General features: G+C 39.9%; 2 protein-coding genes across 2 annotated transcripts in view; one reads left to right on the plus strand and one right to left on the minus strand.

The window, feature by feature from the left end:
* The window catches only part of LOC123456275 (zinc finger protein 585A-like), a 649,667-nt gene that overhangs the window by 96,798 nt on the left and 526,032 nt on the right, over positions 1–26,837 (plus strand).
* Positions 24,150–25,499, minus strand: LOC123456278 (zinc finger protein 33B-like). The gene has a single exon (XM_045139056.1). It carries the CDS (start codon positions 25,373–25,375, stop codon positions 24,374–24,376), a length of 1,002 nt encoding a protein of 333 aa, XP_044994991.1. The 5' UTR covers positions 25,376–25,499; the 3' UTR covers positions 24,150–24,373.

The following is a 26,837-nucleotide window of genomic DNA, read 5'->3' on the forward strand; positions in this document are numbered from 1 at the left end:
TGTTTCTCACATACCTCATAGGAGGCTGCTGTCTGAGAATAGATTTGAACACAGACTTCATGCTGGCCAAGCTAACACTTAAATGGGACTCTTGTAATCAACTCCAAATAAACAAGTAGCAATCCTTTCAGCTCTGAATACACATGGAGCAATCCTTTCAGCTCCTAATACACATGGAGGCCCCTGAAAACCACAATTTTGACTGTATACACATGGGATTTACTCAGAATGGCCCTAGAGCTGATCAGATTTCTGCTTTCTGGTCCTTCCAAGACTTACCTTGGCTGTTTGTCTGGTGGCTCTGTGTTCTTCTCCAACTCTGTTTGGGAGCTCTGGCACCATGGGAGGGCAGAGGTCCAATCTGAGTTTGAACCCTGGAAACCATCATGGAGCATTCTTTGCAGATCACTCAAGAGTCTGCACTCAGCTGCCCATGCCAGTGGCTCAATGGGCCAGGAGTTAGCATACAAGACTTGTGACTCAGGTTCCCAGCCAATCAACATCATTCATGTCATGGGAATTAATCACTCATGGGAATAATCAGGCAAATTCCACTTCAGAGAGAGGGAGAGAGCCTTTATTTATGCACAGATCTCTGTTGGCTCACAACAAAAACCGATAGAAGCCCTGAGCTCAAGATTCTGCTGGACTTACATACCTTTTACAACCCTTTGTCCTTTGTCCTGTGTATAGAGAAGGGGCGGATTTACATCCATGAGTGTAGGGTTCTGTCTAATAAGATTAATTACAGGTAGTTGTCCCCTAAGATAAGGTAGTCATATATTCTCTAAAGGGGTCAGGCTCAGAGTCAAAGAATTCTTGTTTTACCATCAGTGGAATTTCTCCCACTGTAGTTTCAAAGGAGGAGCGTGAAAAATATATCACTTCACTGAAAGTCCTAGGTGCATTTATATTTCTTATAGTTACATTGATTACATTCTATCTGAACTAACATAAAATAGAATCATTAATAATAGGTATTTCTTCAAAAAGCAGGGGCCAGTAAAATTGCAGGGAATGAGTCCAGGCCCAAGAACACTCCAGTGACCGGCAGCAGATGGACAGCATGCATATGTGTGAAGGGTTTCCATGGTCTGTTGCTGAAATCGGCATAACATCTATATCACTGTGGCCATGAGTTCTCTGGGCAGCAATGTGGGCTCATAAGGAATGTCACAATGGCATGAATGTGAGGTCTCAGTGAGGCGGAGGTGCGCTGTGAGGTTGGATACAGGCACAAAGATAGCTGAGGGTTATGAATGGGTATGAAATAAGTTTTGCATGTGGAGGCTGACATGAGGGCTTATTGGTCAGTGTAAGTAAAGCTTCTTTTGCCCGCTTACCTAAGGCACCATATAAGCATTGGGGAATATTTTGGCAAGACAAACACAGAGAAACAGTTGCTGCAGGGAATGCTGTAGGAAGCCATGAGACCAGCTGATCATCTCTGAGTGGATGAAGGCACTAATACTAGTTATCACTTTTAAACCTAGACACCATAGCAGGAAGCTTTTCTGGCATTTGTTATATGGATTAACAATGTTGCACATGTTTAGTTTACAAGTATGCGCATGTTTGGGGGCATTTTTAAACAATTTTGCCTATGTGTGACCTCCAAAGGTAATCATCAGCTCTCTAATGGAAATCAACCCAGCATAGGCTACGCTCCTCATGACATCCACCTGGAATGAGCACTAATGGCTGCTCTGCAATTTCTGTAGGACACAGCAAGCTGTCACCACCTTTGTATTTTAGTTGTGCTTCTGTACAAGTCCTCACACTGAGATGAGTCTGGTCCCAGCTAATCAAGGTTTGAACTCTTCTTCATCTCTTCCCTGATGATTGCTGCCCTTCTTCTCCTTCCTGACTATCCTTGCAAGTTGCATTGGATAAAGGAGAGGAATTTAAGGCTTCCATTTGGAAGGAAACTGCAGTTAGACATCAAGACAGGGAAGCCTGCATCCACTTACTTCCCATCATAAAGCAGAAACAAAACTCTTGGGAGGGATCTGATGACTACATTAAAGATAACCTTCCTTTGGTTCTTACATTCTTTCTGCCACCTGATCTGCCATGGACCCTGAGCCTTGTACAGTATGATAGAGTTATTTCAGTGCTGATCTCTCCTCTGTCACTTCTTCTCAGCTCCAAGGTGCCTTCTGAGTCATCCCAAGGTCACCTCCATCTGAAAAACAGAAGCTTCTCTACACAAAAGTGAGTAACATTAATATGTGAGTGTGAACATTATGTGCTTACTGGGCAGTTTGGTAGGCATACTATATACATTTAGTCAGACAGCAGGAGACATTACACCCCTAGAGCTCATGACTACTCCATCATAGGCTTTCAGTATCAGCCATGTATTCCTGCCAATGAAGCAGGCATCCAGTCCAAATAGAGAGCAGTTTGTTTCCCCCATAAAAGATATTTCACTATTGCACCTGTTGGCTCATTGGGCCTGGGTGGCCAAACTTAAGGCTTGCAGTGCCCACTGTTGTTTATCGCCACTGGTGTGTATATTTGTGCATTGTTTCCTGTGTGTGTTGTTTTTTGTGGGAATTTTTTGTGACGTGTGTTCTTATGTGTTGTGTGTGAATTGAGTGGTGTTTTTTGTCTTTTGTATGTGTTGTTTGTAGTTTGTATGTGTTTTGTGTTTCTGAGTGTTGTGACTTGTGTTTCTGTGTGTTGTGTATTGTTTATATGACTTGTCCTGTGTTTGTGGGTGTGTGTTGTTGGAATTTGTTGTTTGGGACTAGTGTGAGAGTTATGTATTGTGAAAACTTGCTGTGTGGGAGTTGTGTCTTGTGTGTGAATTGCGTGTTGTTGTGTGTTGGGTGTGAGGTGTATGTTGCGTTTATACCTGTATGTTTCATTGTTGTATTGTGTGTTTGTCTGAAGTTTGTGTTGGTGTGTGTTGTTTAATGTTGTGGGTATAAGTTATCTATGAGTTTGGCGTGGTCCTATGCTTTCTTCATGGAAATAGAAAAAACAATCCAAAAATTCATTTGGAATCACAAAAAACCTCGAATATCTAAAATAATACTGAGCAACAAATAAAAAGGCTGGTGGTTTCACAATACCTAATTTTAACTTATACTACAGAGCCATAGTAACAAAAACAGCGTGGTACTGGCACAAAAACAGACATGTAAATCAGTGGAACAGAATAGAGGACCCAATGTAAGCCCAAGTAGCTATAGCCACCTGATATTCGATAAAAATGCCAAAAATACTCATTGGAGAAAAGACATCCTCTTCAGCAAATGGTGGTTTGAAAACTGGATATATATCTGCAGAAGGATGAAAATAGATTCTTCTCTCTCGCCATGCACAAGAATTAAGTCCAAATGGATTAAAGACCTTAACATCAGACCGGAAATTCTGAAACTGCTAGAGGACAAAGTAGGGGAAACCCTTCAACATATTGGTCTTGGCAAAGACTTTCTGAATACAACCCCAACTGTTCAGGCAATAAAACCACAGATTAACCACTGGGACCTAATTAAATTACAAAAATTTTGCACTACAAAGGACACAGTGAAAAAAGCAAAGAGGCAACCTACAGAATGGGAAAAAATCTTCACCAGGTATATATCTGATAATGGATTAATATCTAGGATATACAAAGAACTCAAAAAGTTAAATAATAAGGAATCAAACAAGCCAATCACAAAATGGGCTATGGAGCTAAATAGAGGGTTCTCAAAGGAAGAAATACGTATGGCATATAAGCATTTAAAAAAATGTTCTACGTCACTAGTCATCAGGGAAATGCAGATTAAAACTACATTGAGATTCCATCTCACTCCTGTCAGATTGGCCACCATCATGAAAACAAATGATCATAAATGTTGGCGGGGATGTGGAAAAAAAGGAACCCTTCTGCACTGCTGGTGGGAATGCAATCTGGTCCAGCCATTGTGGAAAACAGTGTGGAGGTTCCCAAAACAGCTAGAGATTGATCTACCATATGACCCAGCTATAGCACTCCTAGGCATATATCCAAAAGACTCATCACATTTCCTTAGAAGTACATGCTCAACCATGTTTATTGCTGCTCAATTTATAATAGCTGGGAAATGGAACCTAGATGTCCATCAACAGATGAGTGGGTAATGAAGATGTAGCACATTTATACAATGGAGTTCTATTCAGCGGTAAAGAAAAATGAAGTTATGAAATTTGCAGAAAAATGGATGGACCTGGAAAGTATTATACTAAGTGAGGTAACCCAGACCCAGAAAGCCAAGCACCACATGTTCTCTCTCATATGTGGATCCTAGCTACAGATGACTGGGCTTCTGCGTGAGAATGAAAATACTTAGTAGCAGAGGCCAGTAAGTTAAAATGGAGACATAAAGGGTAGAGAAAGGAAAGGGGAGAGGATACTTAATAGGTTGATATTGTATATATGTAATTACAATGATTGTAATGGGGAGGTAATATGATGGAGAATGGAATTTGAAATGGGAAAATGTGGGGGTGGGGAAGGAGGGAATTACCATGGGATATATTTTATAATCATGGAAAATGTTAATAAAAATTTTAAAAGAATAATGGCAAACAGTATACAAGAGTATATCACAAAGATCATTCACCCTGAACAAGTAGGCTTTATCCCAGAGATGCAGGGATTGTTCAACATATACAAATCTATAAAAGTAATAAATTATATAAATAGGTTTAAGGACAAAAATCACTTGATCATCTCATTGGACACAGAGAAAGCATTTGACAAAATCCAACATCCCTTCATGATAAAAGTCCTACAGAGACTGGGAATAGAAGGAACATATCACAATATAATAAAAGCTATTTATGACAAGACTACAGCCAACATATTACTAAATGGGAAAAAACTGGAAACTTTTCCGCTAAAATCAGGAATAAGACAAGGGTGTCCACTGTCCCTACTTTTATTTAATATAGTTCTGGAAGTCGTAGCCATAGCAATACGGCAAGAGACACACATAAAAGGGATATAAATTGGAAAGGAAGAGATCAAGTTATCATTATTTGCAGATGACATGATTCTATACATAAAGGACCCTAAAGACTCTACTAGCAAACTGTTAGAGCTGATCAAAACCTACAGCAATGTAGCAGGATACAAAATAAATACGCAGAAATCAGTAGCCTTCATATATGCTAACAACAAAGACACAGAGGATGAAATCACAGAATCACTCCCATTCACAATTGCATCCAAAAAAAAAAAATAAATAAATAAAGTTCCTTGGAATAAACCTAACCAAGGAAGTAAAGAATCTCTACAATGAGAACTTTAAAACACTCGAGCGAGATATTGCACAAGAGACTAGAAAATGGAGAAACATCACCTGTTCCTGGATTGGAAGAATCAATATTGTGAAAATGCCAGTCTTACCAAAAGCAATCTACACATTTAATGCAATCCCTATCAAAATTCCAAAAGCATTATTCACGGAAATAGAAAAAACAATCCAAAAATTCATTCGGAATCACAAAAAACCTCAAATATCTAAAATATCACTGAACAACAAAAATAAGGCTGGTGGTATGACCATAGCTGATTTTAACCTATACTATAGAACCATAGTAACAAAAACAGCGTGGTACTGGCACAAAAACAGACATGTAAATCAGTGGAACAGAATAGAGGACTCAGATGTAAGCCCAAGTAGCTATAGCCACCTGATATTAGATAAAAATGCCAAAAATACTCATTGGAGAAAAGACAGCCTCTTCAGCAAATGGTGTTGGGAAAACTGGACATATATCTGCAGAAGGATGAAAATAGATTCTTCTCTCTCGCCGTGCACAAGAATGAAGTCCAAATGGATTAAAGACCTTAACATCAGACCTGAAACTCTGAAACTGCCAGAGGAAAAAGTAGGGGAAACTCTTCAACATATTGGTCTTGGCAAAGACATTCTGAATACAACCCCAATTTCTCAGGCAATAAAACCACAGATTAATCACTGGGACCTATGAAATTACAAAGATTTTGCTCTGCAAAGGACACAGTGAAAAAAGCAAAGAGGCAACCTACAGAATGGGAAAAAAATCTTCACCAGCTATATATCTGAGAGAGGATTAATATCTAGGATATACAAAGAACTCAAAAAGTTAAATAATAAGGAATCAAACAAGCCCATGAAAAAATGGGCTATGGAGCTAAATAGACCATTCTTAAAGGAAGAAATACGAATGGTATATAAGCATTTAAAAAAATGTTCTACGTCAGTAGTCATCAGGGAAATGCAGATTAAAACTACATTGAGATACCATCTCACTCCTGTCAGATTGGCCACCATCAGGAATACAAATGATCATAAATGTTGGTGGGGATGTGGAAAAAGAGGAACCCTTCTACACTACTGGTGGGAATGCAATCTGGTCCAGCCATTGTGGAAATCAGTGTGGAGGTTCCTAAAACAGCTAGAGATTGATCTACCATATGACCCAGCTATAGCACTCCTAGGCATATATCCAAAGGACTCATCTCATCTTCTTAGAAATATGTGCTCAACTATGTTTATTGCTGCTCAATTTATAATAGCTGGGAAATGGAACCAGCCTAGATGTCCCTCAACTGATGAGTGGATAATGAAGATGTGTCACATTTATACAATGGAGTTCTACTCAGCAGTAAAGAAAAATGAAGTTATGAAATTTGCAGAAAAATGGATGGACCTGGAAGGGATTATACTAAGTGAGGTAACCCAGGCCCAGAAAGCCAAGCGCCACATGTTCTCTCTCATATGTGGATACTAGCTACAAATGACGGCTTCTGCGTGAGAATGAAAATACTTAGTATCAGAGGCCAGTAAGTTAAAAAGGACACATAAAGGGAAGAGAAAGGAAGGGAGGATGGTACTAAATAGGTTGATATTGTATATATGTAAGTACAATAATTGTGATGGGAAGGTAATATGATGGAGAATGGAATTTCAAAGGGGAAAGTGTGGGAGGTCGGGAGGGAGGGAATTAACATGGGATTTTTTTTAATAATCATGGAAAATGATAATAAAAACTTTAAAAATAAAGAACAAGAAATTGAGGAAGGCTTAAGAAAATGGAAAGACTTCCAATGCTCCTCGATAGGCAGAATTAACATTGTAAAAATGGCAATCCTTCCAAAAGCAATCTACAGATTTAATGCAATACCCATCAAAATCCCATCATTCGTCACAGAGATAGAAAATTTATCTCAAAATTCATGTGGAAAAGCAAAAGGTCTCGGATATCTAAGAATATCTTCAGCAAAGAAACACCTCTGCAGGCATCACCAGATCTGATCTCAAGCTATATTACAAAACAATAGTAATAAAATCATCATGGTACTGCAATAAAAACAGGAATATAGACCAGTGTAATAGAATTAAGGTCCCAGACTTGGGGTAAAGTAACTACAGGTACTTGATATTCAACAAAGGCCCTAACAGAATGTGGAGAAATAGGATCCCTCATCCACTGCTCGTGTGAATGTAAGATGGTACAACCACTTTTGAAAGCAATATGGAGGCTCCTAGAAAAACTGGCTATAGAGTTACCAACACCCCGTTATCCCTTAATGGGCATATCCCCTAAAAGCTCCATGCCTCAGCTCAGGGAGATTGGCTTAACCATGTTTCTAGCTGCTCAATTCATAATAACTAAGAGCTGGAATCTACCCAGATGTCCATCACTAGATGAATGGATAACTAAGATGTGGTATATCTACATGATGGAATTCTACACAGCAGTAAGGAAAAATGTCACAATGAAATTTGAAGAAAAATGGTCGACCCTGAAACAGCTTATTCTCAGTGAACTCACCCACTCACAGAAAGATATCACTGCATAGTTTCCCTCATCTACAGCTCCTAACCTGAATCTACCCAAGTCAACAAAATACCTACCAAGCATCTCGAGGACTGGAAAATAAGGAGGGTGGGGAGAGAGGGGAGGGCAAAGAAGGTTGGGGGTACACAAAACTGGACCCAAAAGGCAATGGTACCATAAATCTCTACATCCTAAAAGACAGACCAAATGGCTGAACCTCCACCAGGCCCTTAAGAAGGAACACCAGATTCAAGAGGCCCTGGACAGGGTATGAAAAAAACTGTTCATTATCTCCTCCTAGTTTTGCTACTCTCTCACTCTCTCTACCCCTCCCTCCCTCTTCTCTCACATCCCTGTATCCCTTTTATATCACTTATGCAGTTCTTCCTTCTCTTCATGGCCACTGAACACATGTACTTGGTGCTACCTTTATTTTCCATTGGAGAATCTGCTTCTCTTTGTTCAGACAGACACAGATACTAAGGAGAGAACCACCCCATCATACCTCAAAAGGGCCCCAGCTGAAACTAAGAATAATTGGGGAAACAAAAGAGTATGCTGTTTTCTTGGCAAACTGGGAACCAGTACAAACCAGTACAATGCTGAAAGAGATAAGACACAGAGTAATCAACCCCTACCAAACCAGATATGCAGAGATACAGAGGCACCCAAGATCTCAACACAGAATCAGACATAATATGAACCAAACATGGCTCAGGGAAATTCGCAGAAGAGGGAATGGAAAGAATGTCAGAGCCACATGTTGGGTCATGCATGACACAAAGGGACATTTTCTCCTACCCAAAACTAAAGGCTAACCCCACAATGCACGACCCATATACCCTGACAAGGAGGGTCCCAGTGTACTGGGAAAAACAGGGAGGAGGCTAACAATGGTACCAATTAGAATGTATTCACTGACTACAAAAAAAAAAAAAAAAATGTAAAAATAAGGAAAGGAAAACCAGGTGTGGTGATGCACATGTATAATCCCAGTACACAGGAGGCAGAGGTAGGAGGATCATGGTGAGTTCAAGGCCACCCTGAAACTATATAGTGAATTACAGGTCAGCCTGGGCAAGAATGAGACACTACCTCAAAAAAAAAAAAAAAAAAGTAAAAATTTGAAAAATAAAGTCATTCTATATGGGAAATCTATGGGATGGGACCTTTGGTCTAGGTTAATTTATTAGGGTTGAAATATATATACATATGATTCATAAGAGAGACAGACAAATAGCTCCAGACACAGACATTACTTACAATAGGAGGCATCTTCAATATAATTTGTTCAACATACTTTCTTTATTTTTACTGTTTCCAGGTCAACATGGAACTCTTGTCAATGAGAACAGCATCACCATATATTATCCTCAACCATCCACTTCCAAGTAAGATGAGTTAAACCTTCTTTCTGATGCATCCATCTGCACAACTGTATGAGAGCACTAAGAAGGTAGACTGCTACCAGCCTGCTGAACACATACTCTCAGAAAATTAGAGCTACAGAGAGCTGGAGAGATGTCTCAGCAGTTAGGGCACTTGCCTGCAAAGACTAAAAAATCCAGGTTTGATTTCCCGGGCCCCAAGTAAGCCTGGATGCACAAGGCGGTGCATGCATATGGAGTTCATTTACAGCAGCTACAAGCTCTGGTGCACATACTTTCTTTCTCTATAGCTCTCTTCTATCTCCTCTCACAAATAAGTCATAATTTTTAAAGCATCTAGAGAAAATTAAATCATGAAAGATATCCCAAGTATTGACTTTTTATTGAGTATCTGCTCATCAAGAATGCAAGGGCATGGGCTGGACAGATGGCCTATTGGTTAAGGAACTTGACTACAAAGCCTAATGACCTAGGTTCAATTCTCTAGCACCCACATAAAACCAGATGCACAAAGTGGCTGTTGTGTCTGGAGTTTGTTTACAGTTAGTTACTCAAGGCTCTAGAGCACCCATTATCTCTTTCTCTCTCTCTCTGTATCTCGCCCTCTCTCTTTCTACCTTAAATCAATTATTAAGAAAGCAAGAGAGAAAGAGAAGAAGAAAAGAATGCAAGGGAAGGAAGAAAGGTTGTCAGACAGGCATGGGAAGTACTGTGGAAGGGGAAGATGCTTTCTGGAGCATGTGTGTCGAAATCAGCCATACATGAGGTCTAGGGGACACAGCTTCAAAGGCCCCATTCCTGATACACACATGTGACAACCTTCCTGGGTCACTCTCCTGCAACTGCTCAGGGACAGATGAGCTCCACTGGGAAGAGACAGACAGACATCAAGGAAGCAAGGAGGGCCACTGGGATGGAAGTGTTTTCTCCTTGAAAGAAAAGAGGGGGATAGAGAGATTGCTTCATGGTTAAGGAACTTGCCTGCAAGTTCAAAGGACCCAGCTTTGGTTTCTGTGGTGGTTTGATTCAGGTGTCCCCCATAAACGTAGGTGTTCTGAATGCTAGGTTCCCAGCTGATGGATATTTGGGAATTAATGCCTCCTGGAGGGAATGTATTGTTGGGGGCAGGCTTATGGGCTTTATAGCCAGTTTCCCCATGCCAGTGTTTGGCACACCCTCCTGTTGCTGTGGTCCTTCTTATGTTGGCCAGGGGGCAAAGTCCACCTTTTGCTCATGCCATCGTTTTCCCCTGCCATCGTGAAGCTTCCCCTCGAACTTGTAAGCCAAAATAAATCTCTTTTTCCAGAAGCTACTCTTGTTGGGTGATTTCTACCAGCAGTGAGAACCTGACTGCAATAGTTAAGTGGTACCGAGGAGTTGGATTGCTGCTAGACACCTGACTATGTGGCTTCGGCCTTTTGGAGGTGATTTTCAAGAGGAATGTGGAAGAAGTTGAAACCTTGGACTAAAAGATGCCTTGCAGTGCTGTAAGTATAGCTTGATGGACTATTCAGGTCAGAGATGAAAGACCTGAAGGCAGTAAGAACCATGGACTGTGAGGTTTGGCTTATGAGGGTGAGAAAGAGCTTTGCTTGGACTGGGCTAGCAGTTTGTGTGAGAAGCTTGCTCTTGTGCCCATGTCCTGAGAAGTTGTGCAGGGTTGCTTTGCGAAGAAATTAAATGGTGTGTGCAGAGGGATATGGCACAGAAAGAAAAATCTTTGGGTGAACTATTGCTCATTCAGCTGCAACTAAGGGATTACAACCTTTGAGACTGGGCTAGCTGACCTGTGCTGGGGCAACAAGAAGAATGTAGACTCTTTAGAAGGGGCCTGAGTGCTCAAGGAGTGCCCTGTTCTTCAAAGTCTTCTTTATTCCCGCCTGGATTAACAAATTGGCTCCCTACCTGGTATCGTGGAGTATAAGAAATGCTCCAAAGAGGGTGATTGAGTTTGCAACACGGTCTCATGTTTTGGAAATGGCCATGGGCAGTGTGAAGTGGGTTTGCTGGTTGCCTGCTTAGAGACCCCATGGGGCAATGAAGATGAACCGTGGATTGCAGTGGAGACCCAGTGGAGATGCCTGGACCATGAGATGGCTGCCAAGGAGCTGCCGGCCCCAATGAAGTTTTCCAGGACTGTGAGTAGCCTAGGTGGAGGGGCAGAATCGAAATGCCAGAGTCTTGTTGCTGGTTAGAATTATTGGACTTGAAGATATGTCAATGGCTAGAGTTGCTGGACTTGAAGCTAGAGTTTGATGTTTGACCTGGTTGTTTTAAATCTTCTATTGGTTGAATGTTTCTTTGCTATGCTCAATGCCATCTTTTGCAGTGTGAATATTTATTCTGTGCCATTATGGGTTTTTTGAGGTTATTTTTTGGTATTATGGCTCAGTTAAAAGATCTTGAACTATGGGGATGTATGAACATCATTGGAATTGATAAAAACTATGGGGACTGAATGCATTGTATTTTATATCATGTATGGATGTCAGTTTATGGGGGCCAGGGGCAGAATGTGGTGGTTTGATTGAGGTATCCCCCATAAACGTAGGTGTTCTGAATGCTAGGTTCCCAGCTGATGGATATTTGGGAATTAAGGCCTCCTGGAGGGAGTGTATTGTTGGGGGCTGGCTCATGGGCTTTATAGCAAGTTTCCCTATGCCAGTGTTTGGCACACCCTCCTGTTGCTGTGGTCCATCTTATGTTGGCCAGGGGGTGATATCCACCTTTTACTCATGCCATCGTTTTCCCATGCCATCGTGAAGCTTCCCCTCAAGCCTATAAACCAATATAAATCTCTTTTCCCAGAAGCTACTCTTGTTGGGTGATTTCTACCAGCAACGTGACCCGGACTGCAACACTTTCCCTTTACCCACATAAAGCCAGATACACAAGGTGCATCTGGAGTTCACTTGCAGTGGCTGAAGGCCTTGGCATGCCTATCCTCTCTCCTTCTCTGCCTCTTTCCCTCTCTCTCAAATAAATAAATAAACAAATGAAGTATGTAAAAGAATGGGGGTTTCCTTGATGGAACTGCCTCTGGATCCCCAACTCCCAGTCACCCTCGACAGGAGGGTGCCCAGGGCACAGAGTAGACCAGAGCTCCCAGTTCCTCAGCTCCTCCCAGTTCGCTGGTCCTGGTAGGTCCCCCTTGACTAGCTTGGGGCTACTTGGACCCTGCAAGCTTGCTGAGGAAGCAGTTCCTTGCTCCACCTTCCTGAATGAAGTGTCCCTGGGTATCTAATTCCCAGATACCCTGCAAAGAAGTAAGTCAGCTATATACCAGCTCTTCTCGGTTTCCTGGTCAGAGTGGGTTGCCGTGCAGTGGGCACAGGGCTGCTTGGACTCTGCAAGCTTGCTACAGGAGCAGGTCCCTGGCTCCCCCTTCCTGACTGAAGTGCCCCTGGGTTCCTAATTCCTGGATGCCCTGAGCTGGACAGTGCATTTTGAATAGAATGAGTAGGCCAGAGCTACTGGTTGGTTCCCTGGTTCTGGTACCGCTGCTGCTGCTGCCTTCTTGTGAAGGCCTTGTCCCTGTGTGTGTGCGCGTTGGGAAGCAGGCCTTTTGCTCTGGTATCCTTACTGGCACCTTGGTACTCACATTACTACTACCCTGTGTCAGAGAGTGCACAGGCCATAGCTTAGCATGGTGAGGACAAAATACACATATACATGTGTGTGTGTGTAGGATATATATGAACAAGTAAAGGTCTCCCTCATAACTGCTTCCTGCAAGAAAACATACCTGGATTCCTCCAAGTAGGAGCTCCCATCATGGAAGTTCCAAGTTGCAGGAAGTAAGATCTTAAGGAATAGACAAAGAGGCAGGAAGTGACCTCACAAAGGGGAGGAGTTGAAGGATCACTTCCAGAAGCTTCAGAGATGTGGGGGTGGGGTGGAGGATACTAAACTCACTTTAGAATTTTTCCTGTCCTTCTTTCTGATTCATCTGGACCATGAAAAGAAGCCCCAGCTTTTCTTAATTTATACTTTGTATTGAAAGGTTGTGAGAATTTTTAGAAAACCAGTAAGAAAAGCAAGCTTTCTCTCTTCCTCTCATTCTTTCTAAAATAAATATATATTTAAAAACAAAACAAAACAGAAAGTCTTGCTCAGAGGGAGAGATGACTACATCCAAATGGGATGTCTTTACTTGAAGTTTCTCTGTTTCCCCCATAATGGTGGCCCACTTTTCACAGGGTCTCGCTTTGTTGCTGGAGGGTTCTTCTCCAGATGGATATGAAACCCTTTGTTTCCAAATTTTTGTTTTCCTCTTCTTCAAGGAAATTCAGCCATCCAGGGAATGGGGGTACACTCATGTGTGTGTGTGGGCACACACACAATAAATTACAACAGCAAGTCATCTAGGCCTGGCGAGATTGCTTAGTGGATAAAGCACTTGCCTGTGAAGCCTAAGGATCCATGTTCAACTCCCCAGATCCCAAATAAGCCAGAGGCATAAAGATGAGGCAAGTGAAAAGTCACACATGCCTAATAGGTGGCAAAAGTTTCTGGAGTTTGATTGCAGCAGTTGAGGCCCTGACATGACACTAGTCTATTTCTCTCTCTAAAAAAAAAAAAATGCATTGTCCATCTAATGCCACCCCTGTCAAAGTCACCCATTTCTAAGGAGACCTTCACAATAATTATGTCATGAATAATTAAGCAAAAGAAACAGGAGAGATGGCATATGATAGGTGGGACCATTTGAGAAATAGCCTTTTTTTCTCATTTCTGCCTGATGTAGTGGCCCACTCCTTGAGTGCCAGCACCCAGGAGACATAGGGAGGAGGATCACTGAGAGTTTGATGCCAGCCTGAGACTACATAATGACTTCCTGGTCAGCCTGGGCTAGAGTGAGACCAGATAAAATTATGATCTGTTTATGGGGCTGAAGAGATTGTTCAGTGGTTAATGCACTGGCCTATGAAGCCTAGTCACCCAGGATTGACTTCCTAGTACCCATGTAAAACCAGATGCAAAGTGGGACATGTGTATGGAGAACTTCTGCATTGTTTAGAGGCCCTAGTTTCTCTCTCTCTCAAATAAATAAATACAAAAATAAATAAAGTTCCGGGACAGGAGAGTTTGCTCAATGGCTACATTGCTTGTCTGCAAAGTCTAAAGACCCACGTTCAGTTCCTCAGGACCTACATAAAGCCGCATTCACAAAGTGGTGCATGCATCTGGAGTTCCTTTGTAATGGCTGGGGGCCCTGGTACACCCATTCTCTCTCTCTAAAATAAATAAGTTCTCATTTCTTTCCCCTGCCTGTGCACTTGATATGCTGTTCCCTGCGGTATTCATGAGAAGAGCTGTCACATTAGAAGCGGGGACTTGTCTCTGGAGCTGAGCTCCATGCCAGTCCTATTTCAAGAGCAGATCCCTGGGGCTGGACAGATGGCTTACTGGTAAGGACATTGCCTGCAAAGTCTATGGACCCACATTCAACACTCCAGGTCCCAAATAAGCCAGACCCAAGAGACAACAAAAGAACTCAAGATGGCACATGCATCTGGAGATCAACGACAGTGGCTGGAGGCCATAAAGGACAAGTTCTCGCTCTCCCTGTCTCTCTCATAAATAAATAGAGCTAGAGAGATAGCTTAGAAGTTAAGGCAGTTGCTTGCAAAGCCTAAGAACTCATGTCCTACTCTTCACATCCCACATAAGCCATACACAAGTGTGCAAGTTTCCACATGTGCACAAGGTGGTGCATGCATCTGGAGTTTTAATGCAGTGGCTGGAGGCCCTTGCACACCATAGAAAACCCTTGCATAGAAAAACATTAACGCCGTCTGTTGGGCTTGCTTCAAAACAAAGTAAAATAAAATAAATACAAAATAAATAAAACATTTAAAAAAATTAAAGAATGTTAGAAGGAAAAGAAGGGTATGGCTCCTTACAATACTGTTTTCCAGACACAAAGTGGCAATGACATTCATGACCTCATAGTGGCTGATGCTACCTATGCAAGACCTGCATGATGGGAGGAAGACATGATGACATCAAAAAGTAAGAGAGAAGCTGGACTGTAAAAGGATATTCCATACAGAGCTGGAGATGGTGGCACAGACCTTTAATCCCAGCACTTTGGAGGCAGAAGTAGGAGGATGGCTGTGAATCTGAGGCCAGCCAGAGACTACGGAGTGAGTTCCAGGTCAGCCTTGGCTAGAACAAGACCCTGACCAAAAAACAAAGAAAAAAAGAAGGGATTTAACAGAGGGGAATTTGGGAGGGGGAAAAGGTAGTGGTTAGAGGGAAATATGATCATAGTACATGGCTTATATTAATGAAAGATGTGGCTAGAGGCCCACGTACACCCATTCTCACTCACTCACTCTCCCCTGCCTCTTGCATTCTCTCTCAAATAAATGAATAAAAATAAAACATAAACAATATCCCGTAACAACACAAATCCTCAATTTTACTTCACAATGTCTCAAACTAAATCACAGTGCTCTAAGAGGTTACATAACCTTGCTGTAACATCAGAAATCCCCACTATGAAAATGCAAAAACCTACTGTGACAATTTATTACACAACTATGACATCAAAATGCCCCTGAATGAAGTCACAATATTCCACTATGATATTATGATTCCCCATAGTCACATAACAAGGCCCTAGTGTAAAATCCGTGCCCATTTTGACATTATCCCACAATGATACAACAATGCTCCATTGTGACACCACAATAACTCTCTCTCACATCACAATGATAAACTGTGATATCACAAAGTGCCACTGTGACATCACAAAGCCCCACTGAAACAATATAATACACAACTGGGACATCACAATGGACCACTCTCCTACCACAAGATTCAACTGTGACATCACAATGGTCCACTATTGCTCAAAAATGCTCAACTGTGACATCACAATGCACTACTGTGATATCAGTGCCCCTCTGTGACACACAATACCCTACTGTCTCATCACAATACTAAAATATGAACAACTGTGACAATATAGTACACAACAGGGACATCCAAATGTTCCACACTCATACCTCAATGCTTAACTGTGACTTCAAAAGAACCCACTGTGGTATCACACAGCCCTTTTATGATGAACAACAACCCACTGTTATATAACAATACTCACTAAGACATTGTGGTAGTTTGAGTAGATGTTGCCCAAAATATTCAATGTTTTATTAGTTTCCTGTTTGCATCCGCAGTATTGTATTTTGTGTGTTTTATGTGTTGCATGTGTGGTGTGTGTGTTTTACATGCTCTTTTAGATTTGTGTTGGTTGCTTCTAATGTGTGTTGTTTCTGTGTATTTTGTGATTGTATGTTGTATGTTGTGGGTGTATGATCTGTGAGAAGAGTCTTATGAGTTTGATTTGTGATTATGGGTTGCATTTCTGTGCTGTTTTGTGGGTGTGTGTTGTATATGATTTTATGTCGTTTTCATCTTGTGTGTGTGCAATTTGCTTTGTTGTTTATTTATGTTATTTGATGTCTTTGTGTGTGTAGTTATGAATTGTGGGTAATGTTTTGTGTTTTTGTTTGTTGTCTGTGTGTTGTGTGTGAATTGTGTTGAGTTTTTACTTGTGTGTAATGTTTTTCGTGTTGTGGTTTTCTTTGTATAGTTTGCTGTGTGTTGTGCATGAGTACTGTGTTAATGTACATTGTAGGATTGTTCTGTGTGTTGATATGTGGTGTGGATGGTAGTAGTGTGCTGCATATATATGTCATATGTTATGTGTTGTGCATGTGGGTGTGTTGCACTTGAGTTTTGTGACGTATTTTCTCTTGTGTTTATGTTTGTGTACTGTTTGTTGTTTTGTTTGTGTGATGTGTGTTGTGGGTGTGTGTTGTTTCTGAGTGGGATGTTTTGCCTTCTGTTTGTATGTTGTATGTATTGTTTGGATGTTTTGTGGGTAGTGTGTACTTGGTGTGCTTGCTTGGTGTTATGGATTTGAGTGTCTTTCAGGTATGTTTTATGTTTGTGATATTTTCTATTATGGGTGTGTGTTATGTGTGAGTTCTGTGTGGGTTATTAATCTTATGTTTGTGTCCATTGTGTATAGTGTGTGTTGTTGGTTTGCCTTTTGTGTTTTAGTGTGTTTGGTGATTTCTGTTGATTTTGTCTAGGTTGTGTATAGTGTTTATTGTTTGTTTAGTACTTTTTGTTTTGTTCGTAGTATGTATTTTGGAAAGGTTTTGTTTTGTGGTTGTGTATTGTTTTAGGCATGTATTCCTTGTTTTATGTGCTGATGTGAGTTTGCTGTGTTGGTGGTGTGTTCTGTTTTTGTATTGTTTTATGTTCATGGAGTGTGATGTGGGCTGTTTGTGAGTAATTTTGCTTGACCTTTCCTGTAATTCCTGAAGTGTGCTTCCCTGCTTGTTGGTGATGACTTTTTTCTCTTTGGTTGGATTTGTAAAAGTAGCTCCTGTCATAATGGAACTTCCTCTGTATGTGTAACCTTCAAATAAATCCCATTTCTTCCTATAAAGGGTATCTGGCCTGGAAGTTCATGCCACCAATGTGAGGCTGTCTTGTACAGAATTGGTACCAAGGAGTGGGATCGATAAATCTGAACATGTGTTTTGTTTATGTGGAACTTGTGCACTGGAGCAATGGGAAACATGGTGCTTCCAACTGAAGATGGTTTCTGGAGTGATAAGCAAAGTTGTTAAGGACATTTGGGATGAGAGTTTGAGTATGCTAGTGCAGAGAGAATTGATTTTGGAGGCTTGGCATAATGAACATTCCAAAGGGAAAGAAAGGCTACAGAACACCTTGTTGGAACTCGAATACTGGCATAAGGGCTGGCTGTCTTCTGCTGCCCAGGGCCAGAAAGATTGGTCAAAGGTAAAATACATGCAGTGGTCTTGAAGTACACATTGTCCCAGGAGTCACTGCTGAGACATGACATGAGACAGGACAAGTCGACCCTGATAGGATAGCAAAGTCGTTGAAGATGGACTGTGGAATGGAGACTTGAAGAGTTGTTTTGGATGTACCAGAACTGCAAGAGACCTACAATGGAAGCTGTTGGTTAGGGATGGAACTTTTCCCCGGTATTCAGCACAGCTGAAGGGGTGGAATTGGAAAATAGATTCCTCACATTTCACTGGTCATATCTGACTTTATCTGCAGAAATTTTATATTTGCGTGATAGTTCTTGAAGTAATAATTATTCCAGTCTCTCCTTGCTATGCCTTATAGCAGTTGAAAATGTTTACTTTGTCCTGTCACATATTGAAAGCACACAACTTTGTTTTGATTTTACAGGACTCATATCTCAGATATTATATTTAAATGTCAGATGAGGCTTGAAAATGTTGAACTATCTTAAGTTGGTAAGAACTTTGAATTTAAAAATATAGAATATGCGATGGTTATGAGTCTATTGGAATGTGGTAGGTTAAATGAACGGTCACTCATATGTTTATAATTTTACTTAAGCTTGTAAATTATCAACAAAGATGACTCATTCAGTGGTAAGCAGTGGAATGGCTTCATGTTCTCATTTTGATGAGGTTTCACCTCCCTGGTATTTGTCTCTATTTGTAACATGAGTATTTTCTCATTAAAACTGAAAATAAAGACTGGGTGTGGTGGGCAGGAAAAACATTCGTAATGAACAGTGCTCCATGGTAGCCCTTGCATAGCTATGTTATATCCAAAGCATCTTCAGGTCTCCATGCAAACCATGGTCTGTCTTCCAATGGCTTTTGCAGCCTCCTCATTAGGGTTACCAAACCCTGCCTCTATGCCATGTCTCAATAGCAGCTCCTGGAACCTTGTGCACATCTTGTTAGTCAATGTATTCTTTATGCTTTATAAACCAATACCAGGTGTGCGGGACATAGCCTTATACTTAATTCAGGAATGAAGAAGTCATAAGCTCGAAGAGTAGGGTTCTTGTCTAAAAATGTCCTTTCAAAAGAGAATACAGCTGGACATGGTGGTGTCTTTAATTACAGGAAGAGGATATAGGCTTTGTGAGTCTGAGGCAATCTGAGCCTATATAGTGAATTCCAGGTAAGTACAGGCTAGAGTGAGATCCTACCACAGGGGGAAAAAAAAAAAAAAAGACTATGCAAATCTACTATGTAGTCTTTCTGGGGTAGAATCACCTCACGCATTCTACTGAGTGTTTCAATGTAAAACAGCTGGGCCATATCTGTTAAGATTACTAAGGTGTTTGACATTAGAAGATTCAACAACCAGTTTCACTGCCAGTAATTTTAAACTTGCTTGATTTTTTACAAGTTTAAATCATAAATTTCTCAGCTTGTATCTTGAGCCAAGCATATCAGCCCCTTACACATTTAACCTGGATCAATCTTTATGGGCATCAATGGCAGAATGCAACCAACCACCAATCCAGTAGCCCAGTTCCAACAAAGTTTTTTGCAGTCTTTCCTTCCACTTAGAAAGTTTATATGCAAAGCCTACAAATACAATTCTCTCTGCACTTTGCATTTTAAGGTTCTCATCAAATTATTCCATTAGCCTTGTCTTGTCAATCCTGAAGCTATCTTTTGTTGCAGGTACTAAGTCCATGCCCATTCTTCCAAAGTAAGTGTTCCAACTGACCCAAATCCACATTGATTCATCTCAGCAAATATACCCTACTCTACTGGACTAATTCTGCCACAGTCAGCTTTATGCTTCTGAGATGAACTTCTAACTCAAGCTCAATTTATATGAGTGACATAATTTAATTGAAACTTGCAAAAAGAGGAGAAGTGCCATAATGGGGAAAGAAGCTGGACCCTTCCCAGAGGTTCATGCAGAGAGAAGAAACGGTCAACACCATAAACAAGACCACTCCATTTAATCCAGGCAAAGCTCAAGCATTCCACATCTTTTTATAATGGAAACAAATCCACCCTCAAACACACCTTAGCGCTTGGACCCTAGGATCCATTCACATTGACAACAAGTTAAAGCTAAAATTTTGTGTCCATTGGGGGACACTGACTCAAACTACCACACCTTATGAACGTGTTTCTTAAAAATTTATGAATGATTGATGAGTTTTGAATGAGGGTTTTTGCATCAATTGAGATGACCATAAAATTGCTGTCCATAAGTTTATTTGTAATGTTCATAGTTTTCTGTACATAGAATCATCCCTGTACCACTGGGTTATAGCCATTATAACTACAATAAGTGATATTTTATATGTATTTTTGCATCTGTTTATAAATATATTATTTAACATTTTTACTTCTATGTTTAGGAGATTGACCTTAGAATATCACTGCTTGTAAAATACATGTTAAAATTATTAAATGAATACAAGTTTTAGGCATTAAGAAGTTAGATGTATGGGGTGGAGAGATGGCTTAGTGGTTATGTTCTTGCCTATGAAGCCTAAGAACCCTGGTTTGAAGCTTGATTCCCCAGGACCCACGTTCGCCAGATGTTTGTTTGCAGTGGTAGAGGCCTTGGTGTGCCCATTCTCTCTCTTTCTCTCTCTCTCTCTCTCTCTCTCTCTCTCTGCCTTACTCTGTCACTTTCCAATAAATAAAATAAACAAAATTTAAAAAAAAGAAGTTATATGTATCCATAAAAACTCTTTCTCTTAACTCAGAGCTCATCAAATCATCTAGACAAACTACATAGTCAGATATGGGATTTCTTGTGTCCCCCTTTCCTTTTCTGGAATTACACACATGAACAACCACAACCAAAATTTTTAATTGTTTTGTTCACTTACTTTTTATTTGTAATGGGAGAAAGGGAGAACAAGCATGGGCCTGTAGATGCATTCAACACACACCAGATGCATATAGCACTCTGCATATGAATTTATATAGGTAGTGGGGAATTAAACATTGCTCAATGGGCTTTGCAGACAAGGGCATTAGTCACTGAGCAACTTTGCCAACCCTTTAACACTTATTTTTATGTAGGTCCTAGGGATCCAAAGTCAGGCACTCATGCTTGCATGCTATGCACTTTACCCAGCTAGCCATCTCTCAAGTGAATTGAATCATATTTAATAATTATTTTAAGTATCATTCTTACATTCATATCATCTTATATCAATTACATACACTAAAAGTTGAATTATCATGGAGCTTACCGACATTTGCCTTCAGTTCCAACATTTGGGAGGCAGAGGTGGTAGAGCCAGCCTGAGACTACATAGTGAATTTCAAGTAAGCATCAAGTGAACAAGAACATGAGGATAGAAGAAAAACTATACATTCAAACATTCAAATTCTACACCTGGCCAATTTAAATTCATGACCCTCTTATGATTACATATATATTCAGGTTAACTTTTAAAATCTCCATAATATTTAGCAAATATAATAATCCAACATCTAAATAGATATCCCACAAAGTCTATTAATTTTGAGCCTTATAAACTCAAATTATAATTACTTATTCCAACACATAATGACAGAGTGTAAATATTTCCAGAACAAAAATGTCATAACCAAGTAAATATCCCCTCCCCTCTGCTCCATTCCTGTCCCCTCCCCTCTCCCACGTTCTCCTTCATAGCTCTGCTCTGCATCCTATCTCCTCCCTCTCTCCATTAGTCTCTCTTTTAATTTCATGTCATTATCATTTTCTCCAATTATGAGCGTCTTGTGTGGGTATTGCTAGGTACTGTGAAGTCTTGTATATTGAGGCCAAATTCTGTCCGGACAGTTGTATGTAAGGTGTGGTACCCTTCCGTTAGCTCTTACATTCTTTCCGCCACCTCTTCCGCAATGGACCCTGAGCCTTGGAGGGTGTGAGATGTTCCAGTGCTGGACACACCTCTGTCCCATCTTCTCATCACTATGTTGCATTTGGGCCATCCCAGTAATCATCACCATCTGAAAAGAGAAGCTTCTCTAACCAGAAGTGAGAGTAGCATTAATATTTAAGTATGAACATTAAGTGTAATGATTTCAGGGCAATTTGGTGAGAGTAATATATGAACTTATCCAGACAAGAGCAAGCTTTATACCCCTAAGAGTTATGACCTCGCCTGCAATAGGCTTTTGATTAGGTTTTCAGTACCAGGCATGTATTCCCTCCCACAGCGTGGAACTTCCATCCAATAAGAGAGCCGTGGGTTTTGCCAGGACCAGACATGCCACTATTAGGCTCGTTCAGACATTTGGTGTGTCTGGCCAACTTAAGATTTCCAGTGTTCACTGTTTTCATTGCTGATGACTTCTGAATCCCATTAGACTGCATACAGTGCAGCTTTATCCAGCTTTCAGTTGGCTGGGCTACAGATAGAAGTTTTTCTGCTCACAACCACCTAGATTTGTCAGTGACTTTGTCACTCAGGCATGTGAATTTCATGTCAGACAAAAAGAGATGATTTCTTTCAAATTCAACATCACTCCAGTTCAAAGGAAATGGTCACAGTCATTATTACACAACATACTCTCAAATTTTCTTATGTCTCACATTTCATTCTGCTTTTAGCTTTTTCAAACATATCACAATTGCCCATCAAGCTTTGGTTACAACACCACATGTCTACTGAAGCTCAAATTTCTGAGTCATTCCACATACTTCCCACAAACCAATTTCAAAAGAAGAAAATCAACAGGTTTTCAGAAGTCATTAAACTACGACTTAAAGAATAAAGTGTACAATTTTTTTGTTCAGATTCAAAATATCACCTGCAGGCAATCTATGATATACAGGCAGGACTAGTTAGTTAATGGGTTTTCTCTTATTGTCAATATATATTGTCACTTCTTGGGAGAAACAACTGAGTTTTTATTTTGTAACATTTCACACTAGTAGAAATATTCTCATATCTTAAATGATAACATGAATTTTGGATGAAAAAATTGTCATGGGTTCCTTATATATTTCAGACTCATAAACACTTCATGAGTTCTATAGGTAAACTGTGAACACTGGTAGCTTGTTCACATTCATAGGTATTCTGATTTCATGATTTCTATGCTGCATATTAAGAAAGGAATCGGAAGTTTCAAAACATTCATTACATTCCTATGGCTTTCATGTGACAAAAGTTGTCAGAGGTGTCTTCCAGATTGATGAGTAGTGACTTCTGGTAGAAAGCATTTCAACCTACATTACTATGATGAGGCTCATTACCTACAATACCTCTCTACATGAGTTTGGGCTTATGCTAGAAAGATTTTTCACAATCATTGTATATACATATCGTTTCTCACTGGTTTAGTTCTCTCATGCATGGCTATCAAAAGATATGTGTTCATCATTCATTATATCCATATGATTTCCAAGATATTTGAATTCTATGATGCACAGTAGTCTGAAATTGGTGATGGACATTTTCCCACATGAATACATCTACTCATGTGTATGTCTTCTCTGATGAATAGTGAGCTGTGAGTGAAAGACAATATTCTATGTTCTCACCTGTTTTGAGTTTTCATTTGTTTATGACAGAGAGTGAATTGTAAGAGAAAGCATTCTCACATTTATTACATTATTATGATCTCTCATAAGTATAAATTCTTTTTGGCTTTTTAAAGAAAATCATTATAACATTCATTGTATAAATGTGATTTCTTATATGAGGTTTTTGATGAATAGTGATGTGCAGCACCTGGATGCAACCTCTGCAATATTTATTAAATTCATATGGCTACACAGCTATGTGACTTAACTAATGACTAATGATTTGTGACATCCAGAAGAAAGCCTTTCCACATTTATATGGTGTCTCACCTGTTTGAATTGTGTGATTCTGATGGGCATAGCAAAGAAAACATACCCATCTTCATTTTGCCCACATGTCTTTTGAATACTTTGATCTCTATTGAGACATGACTTGAAAGAAAACTCCCATATCCATTATATTCATATGGTTTCTCACCTAAGAGTTCTCTGATGAATAGTAAGCTACGACTTGGAGATGAATGCTTTCGCATCTTAACATCATTTTTCCTAAGGGTGAATGAATCCTCTTATACATAGTGAGCTGTTAATGACAGATAATTATAGTCATATAATTTCTCACCTGTTATTAGTTCTCTGATGCACAGTGACCTGTGACAGGGAATTGACTGTATTTCTACATTCATTATATTCCATGGATTGTTTCCTATGTGAGTTCTCTGAAGCATAGTGAGTTGTGAATTCAAACCTGAAAGCTTTCCTACACTCAACATGTTCATGTAACTTTTCACTTGTGTCTTCTCTTATGTTGATTAAGATTTGACTTAACATTAAACGCTTTCCCACACTTATTCATATGGCTTTTCACCTGTGTGAGTTCTCTGATGTATAGTGAGAAATGACTTGCAGATGAAGCTTTTGCCACATTCAATACATTCATATGGCTTCTCACCTGAATGAGTTCTCTGATGTATAGTGAGAAATGACTTGCAGATGAAGCCTTTGCCACATTCAATACATTCATATGGCTTCTCACCTGTATGAGTTCTCTGATGGATAGTGAGATGTATTTTGTAAATGAAACCTTTACCACATTCAGCACATTTATATGGCTTTTCACCTGTGTGGTTTCTGTGATGTTTGTTAAGATATGACTTGGTTATGAAAGCTTTGCCACATGCAGTACATTCATATGGCTTTTCACCTGTGTGAGTTTTCTGATGCTCAGTGAGATGTGACTTAAAGTTGAAAGCTTTACTACACAGAGTACATTCATAAGGCTTTGCACCACTGTGAGTTTTCTGATGCTTATTAAGATCTGATTTGGAAATGAAAGCTTTTTCACATGCAGTACATTCATATGGTTTTTCACCTGTTTGAGTTCTCTGATGGATAGTGAGATGTGACTTGCAGATGAAAGCTTTACCACATAGAGTACATTGATATGGCTTTTCACCTGTGTGAATTTTCTGATGCACAGTGAGCTGTGTCTTTAAGGTAAAAGTTTTACCACATAGAGTACACTCATATGGCTTTGCACCTACGTGTTTTCTGTGATGCTTATTAAGATCTGACTTGGTAATGTAAGCTTTCCCACATGCAGTGCATTCATATGGCTTTTCACCTGTGTGAGTTCTCTGATGGATAGTAAGCTGTGACTTGGAGATGAAACCTTTCCCACATGCAGTACATTCATATGGCTTTTCACCTGTGTGAGTTCTATGATGAATAGTGAGATATGACTTGGAGATGAAAGCTTTACCACATGCAGCACATTCATGTGTCTTTTCACATCTGGGAGCTCTCTGATGCTTATTAAGAATTGATTTGATAATGAAAGCCATCCACATGTAGTAGATTCATATGATTTTTCACCTTTGTGAGTTCTCTGGTGCACAGTGAGATATGACTGGGAGATGAAAGGTTTCCCACATTAATGTGGCTTCTCACCTGTGTGAATAGGTTTATGCTTCATGAGCTGTGAACTGGAGTTCAAGGTTGTACACAATTCATACAACTTCTCACCTGAGATTTCTTCTTCATGACAAGTGTGATGTATCTTGTGATACAAAGCATTCTAGCATTGTTTTAAATCATCAGTCTTTATCCAGTACATTTTCTGCTCACTTTTTAATTCTGAGAAATATAAAGGAACTTATTACATTCCTAATATTAAGTAAAAAATTAACTCAAAAAGACGTCCTAGTATTTGGAAAGGTACTATATTGTGAGAACATATAACTCACAATAATTACATTACTTATATTAATGCAACTTTTCACATGACTTCTTTACTACTATCTAAGGTGGATTGTTGACTGGAGACATTGTCTTATACAAGGTGCATATTCAGAAAATGTGTTCCTGTATTCACACAATATATTAAAGATCTCTAGGTGACTCTACATTTGTTTGTTGTTTCTTTGCGTTTATTGCCTCCTAAAATCAGTTCTGGTCTAATTTTTCTAACAACAGCAATTCTCTTTTGTGTTAGGTTATTCAACAATATAATATTCAGTATGGAGAGATGGCTTTTAGGGGTTAAGGCGCTTGCATGAGAATCCTAAGGACTCATGGTCAACTATCCATATCTCACATAAGCCAGATGCACAAAGCTGAGGCAAGCACAAGGTCACAAATGCCCAACATGTGGCCAAAGCATCTGGAGTTTTATTGCATTGGCTGAGGCCCTGGTGTGTCAATTTTCGCTCCGTCTTTACCTCTTCCATGAAAAAAAGAAGACGTTTTTTAAACTTAATTTACAGTGAAATGACCTAGTGGTTATAAAGTTGTTTTATTTTTTTCCACTTGCAGTTCCTTGCCAAAGTGTTTACTCATCATTTTATCACACGTTTAATGGATGCTGTATTATGCAGATGTTTGGTTTATTTCCCAAGATTAGAGAAGAATTCTACTATAATAACATAGGACATGTTTGTTTATTTATTTTGTCTTGTTTGTTTGTTTCTACTCTCTCCCCTACCACCTTTCTCCATGGTTCATTTTTATGATAGGTTTTCTTTGTTTCTTATATGTTTATATGTTCACATGTGTTTGTGAGTTTGTAAAGGTATACTACTAAATGCATGTTTTCAAGCTTCGCTGTCAGTCACTGCCTTTAACCTTGTGTGACAGTGCCTCCTGTTTTAAACTACTTTGTATGCCATGATTCATTCAGGCCTATGTGCTTTGAGGGAATTCTCAGTGTACTGGATGATTCTAGGGATGTAAATCCTGGATTATGCAAAAAGCACATTACCCGAATGAGTGATTTCCCCAGCAAACGTTTCCTTTAATAAAAATGTGGACAAG

The sequence above is a fragment of the Jaculus jaculus genome, chromosome 20 (assembly GCF_020740685.1).
Source record: "Jaculus jaculus isolate mJacJac1 chromosome 20, mJacJac1.mat.Y.cur, whole genome shotgun sequence".
NCBI classification, from domain to species: Eukaryota; Metazoa; Chordata; class Mammalia; order Rodentia; family Dipodidae; genus Jaculus; species Jaculus jaculus.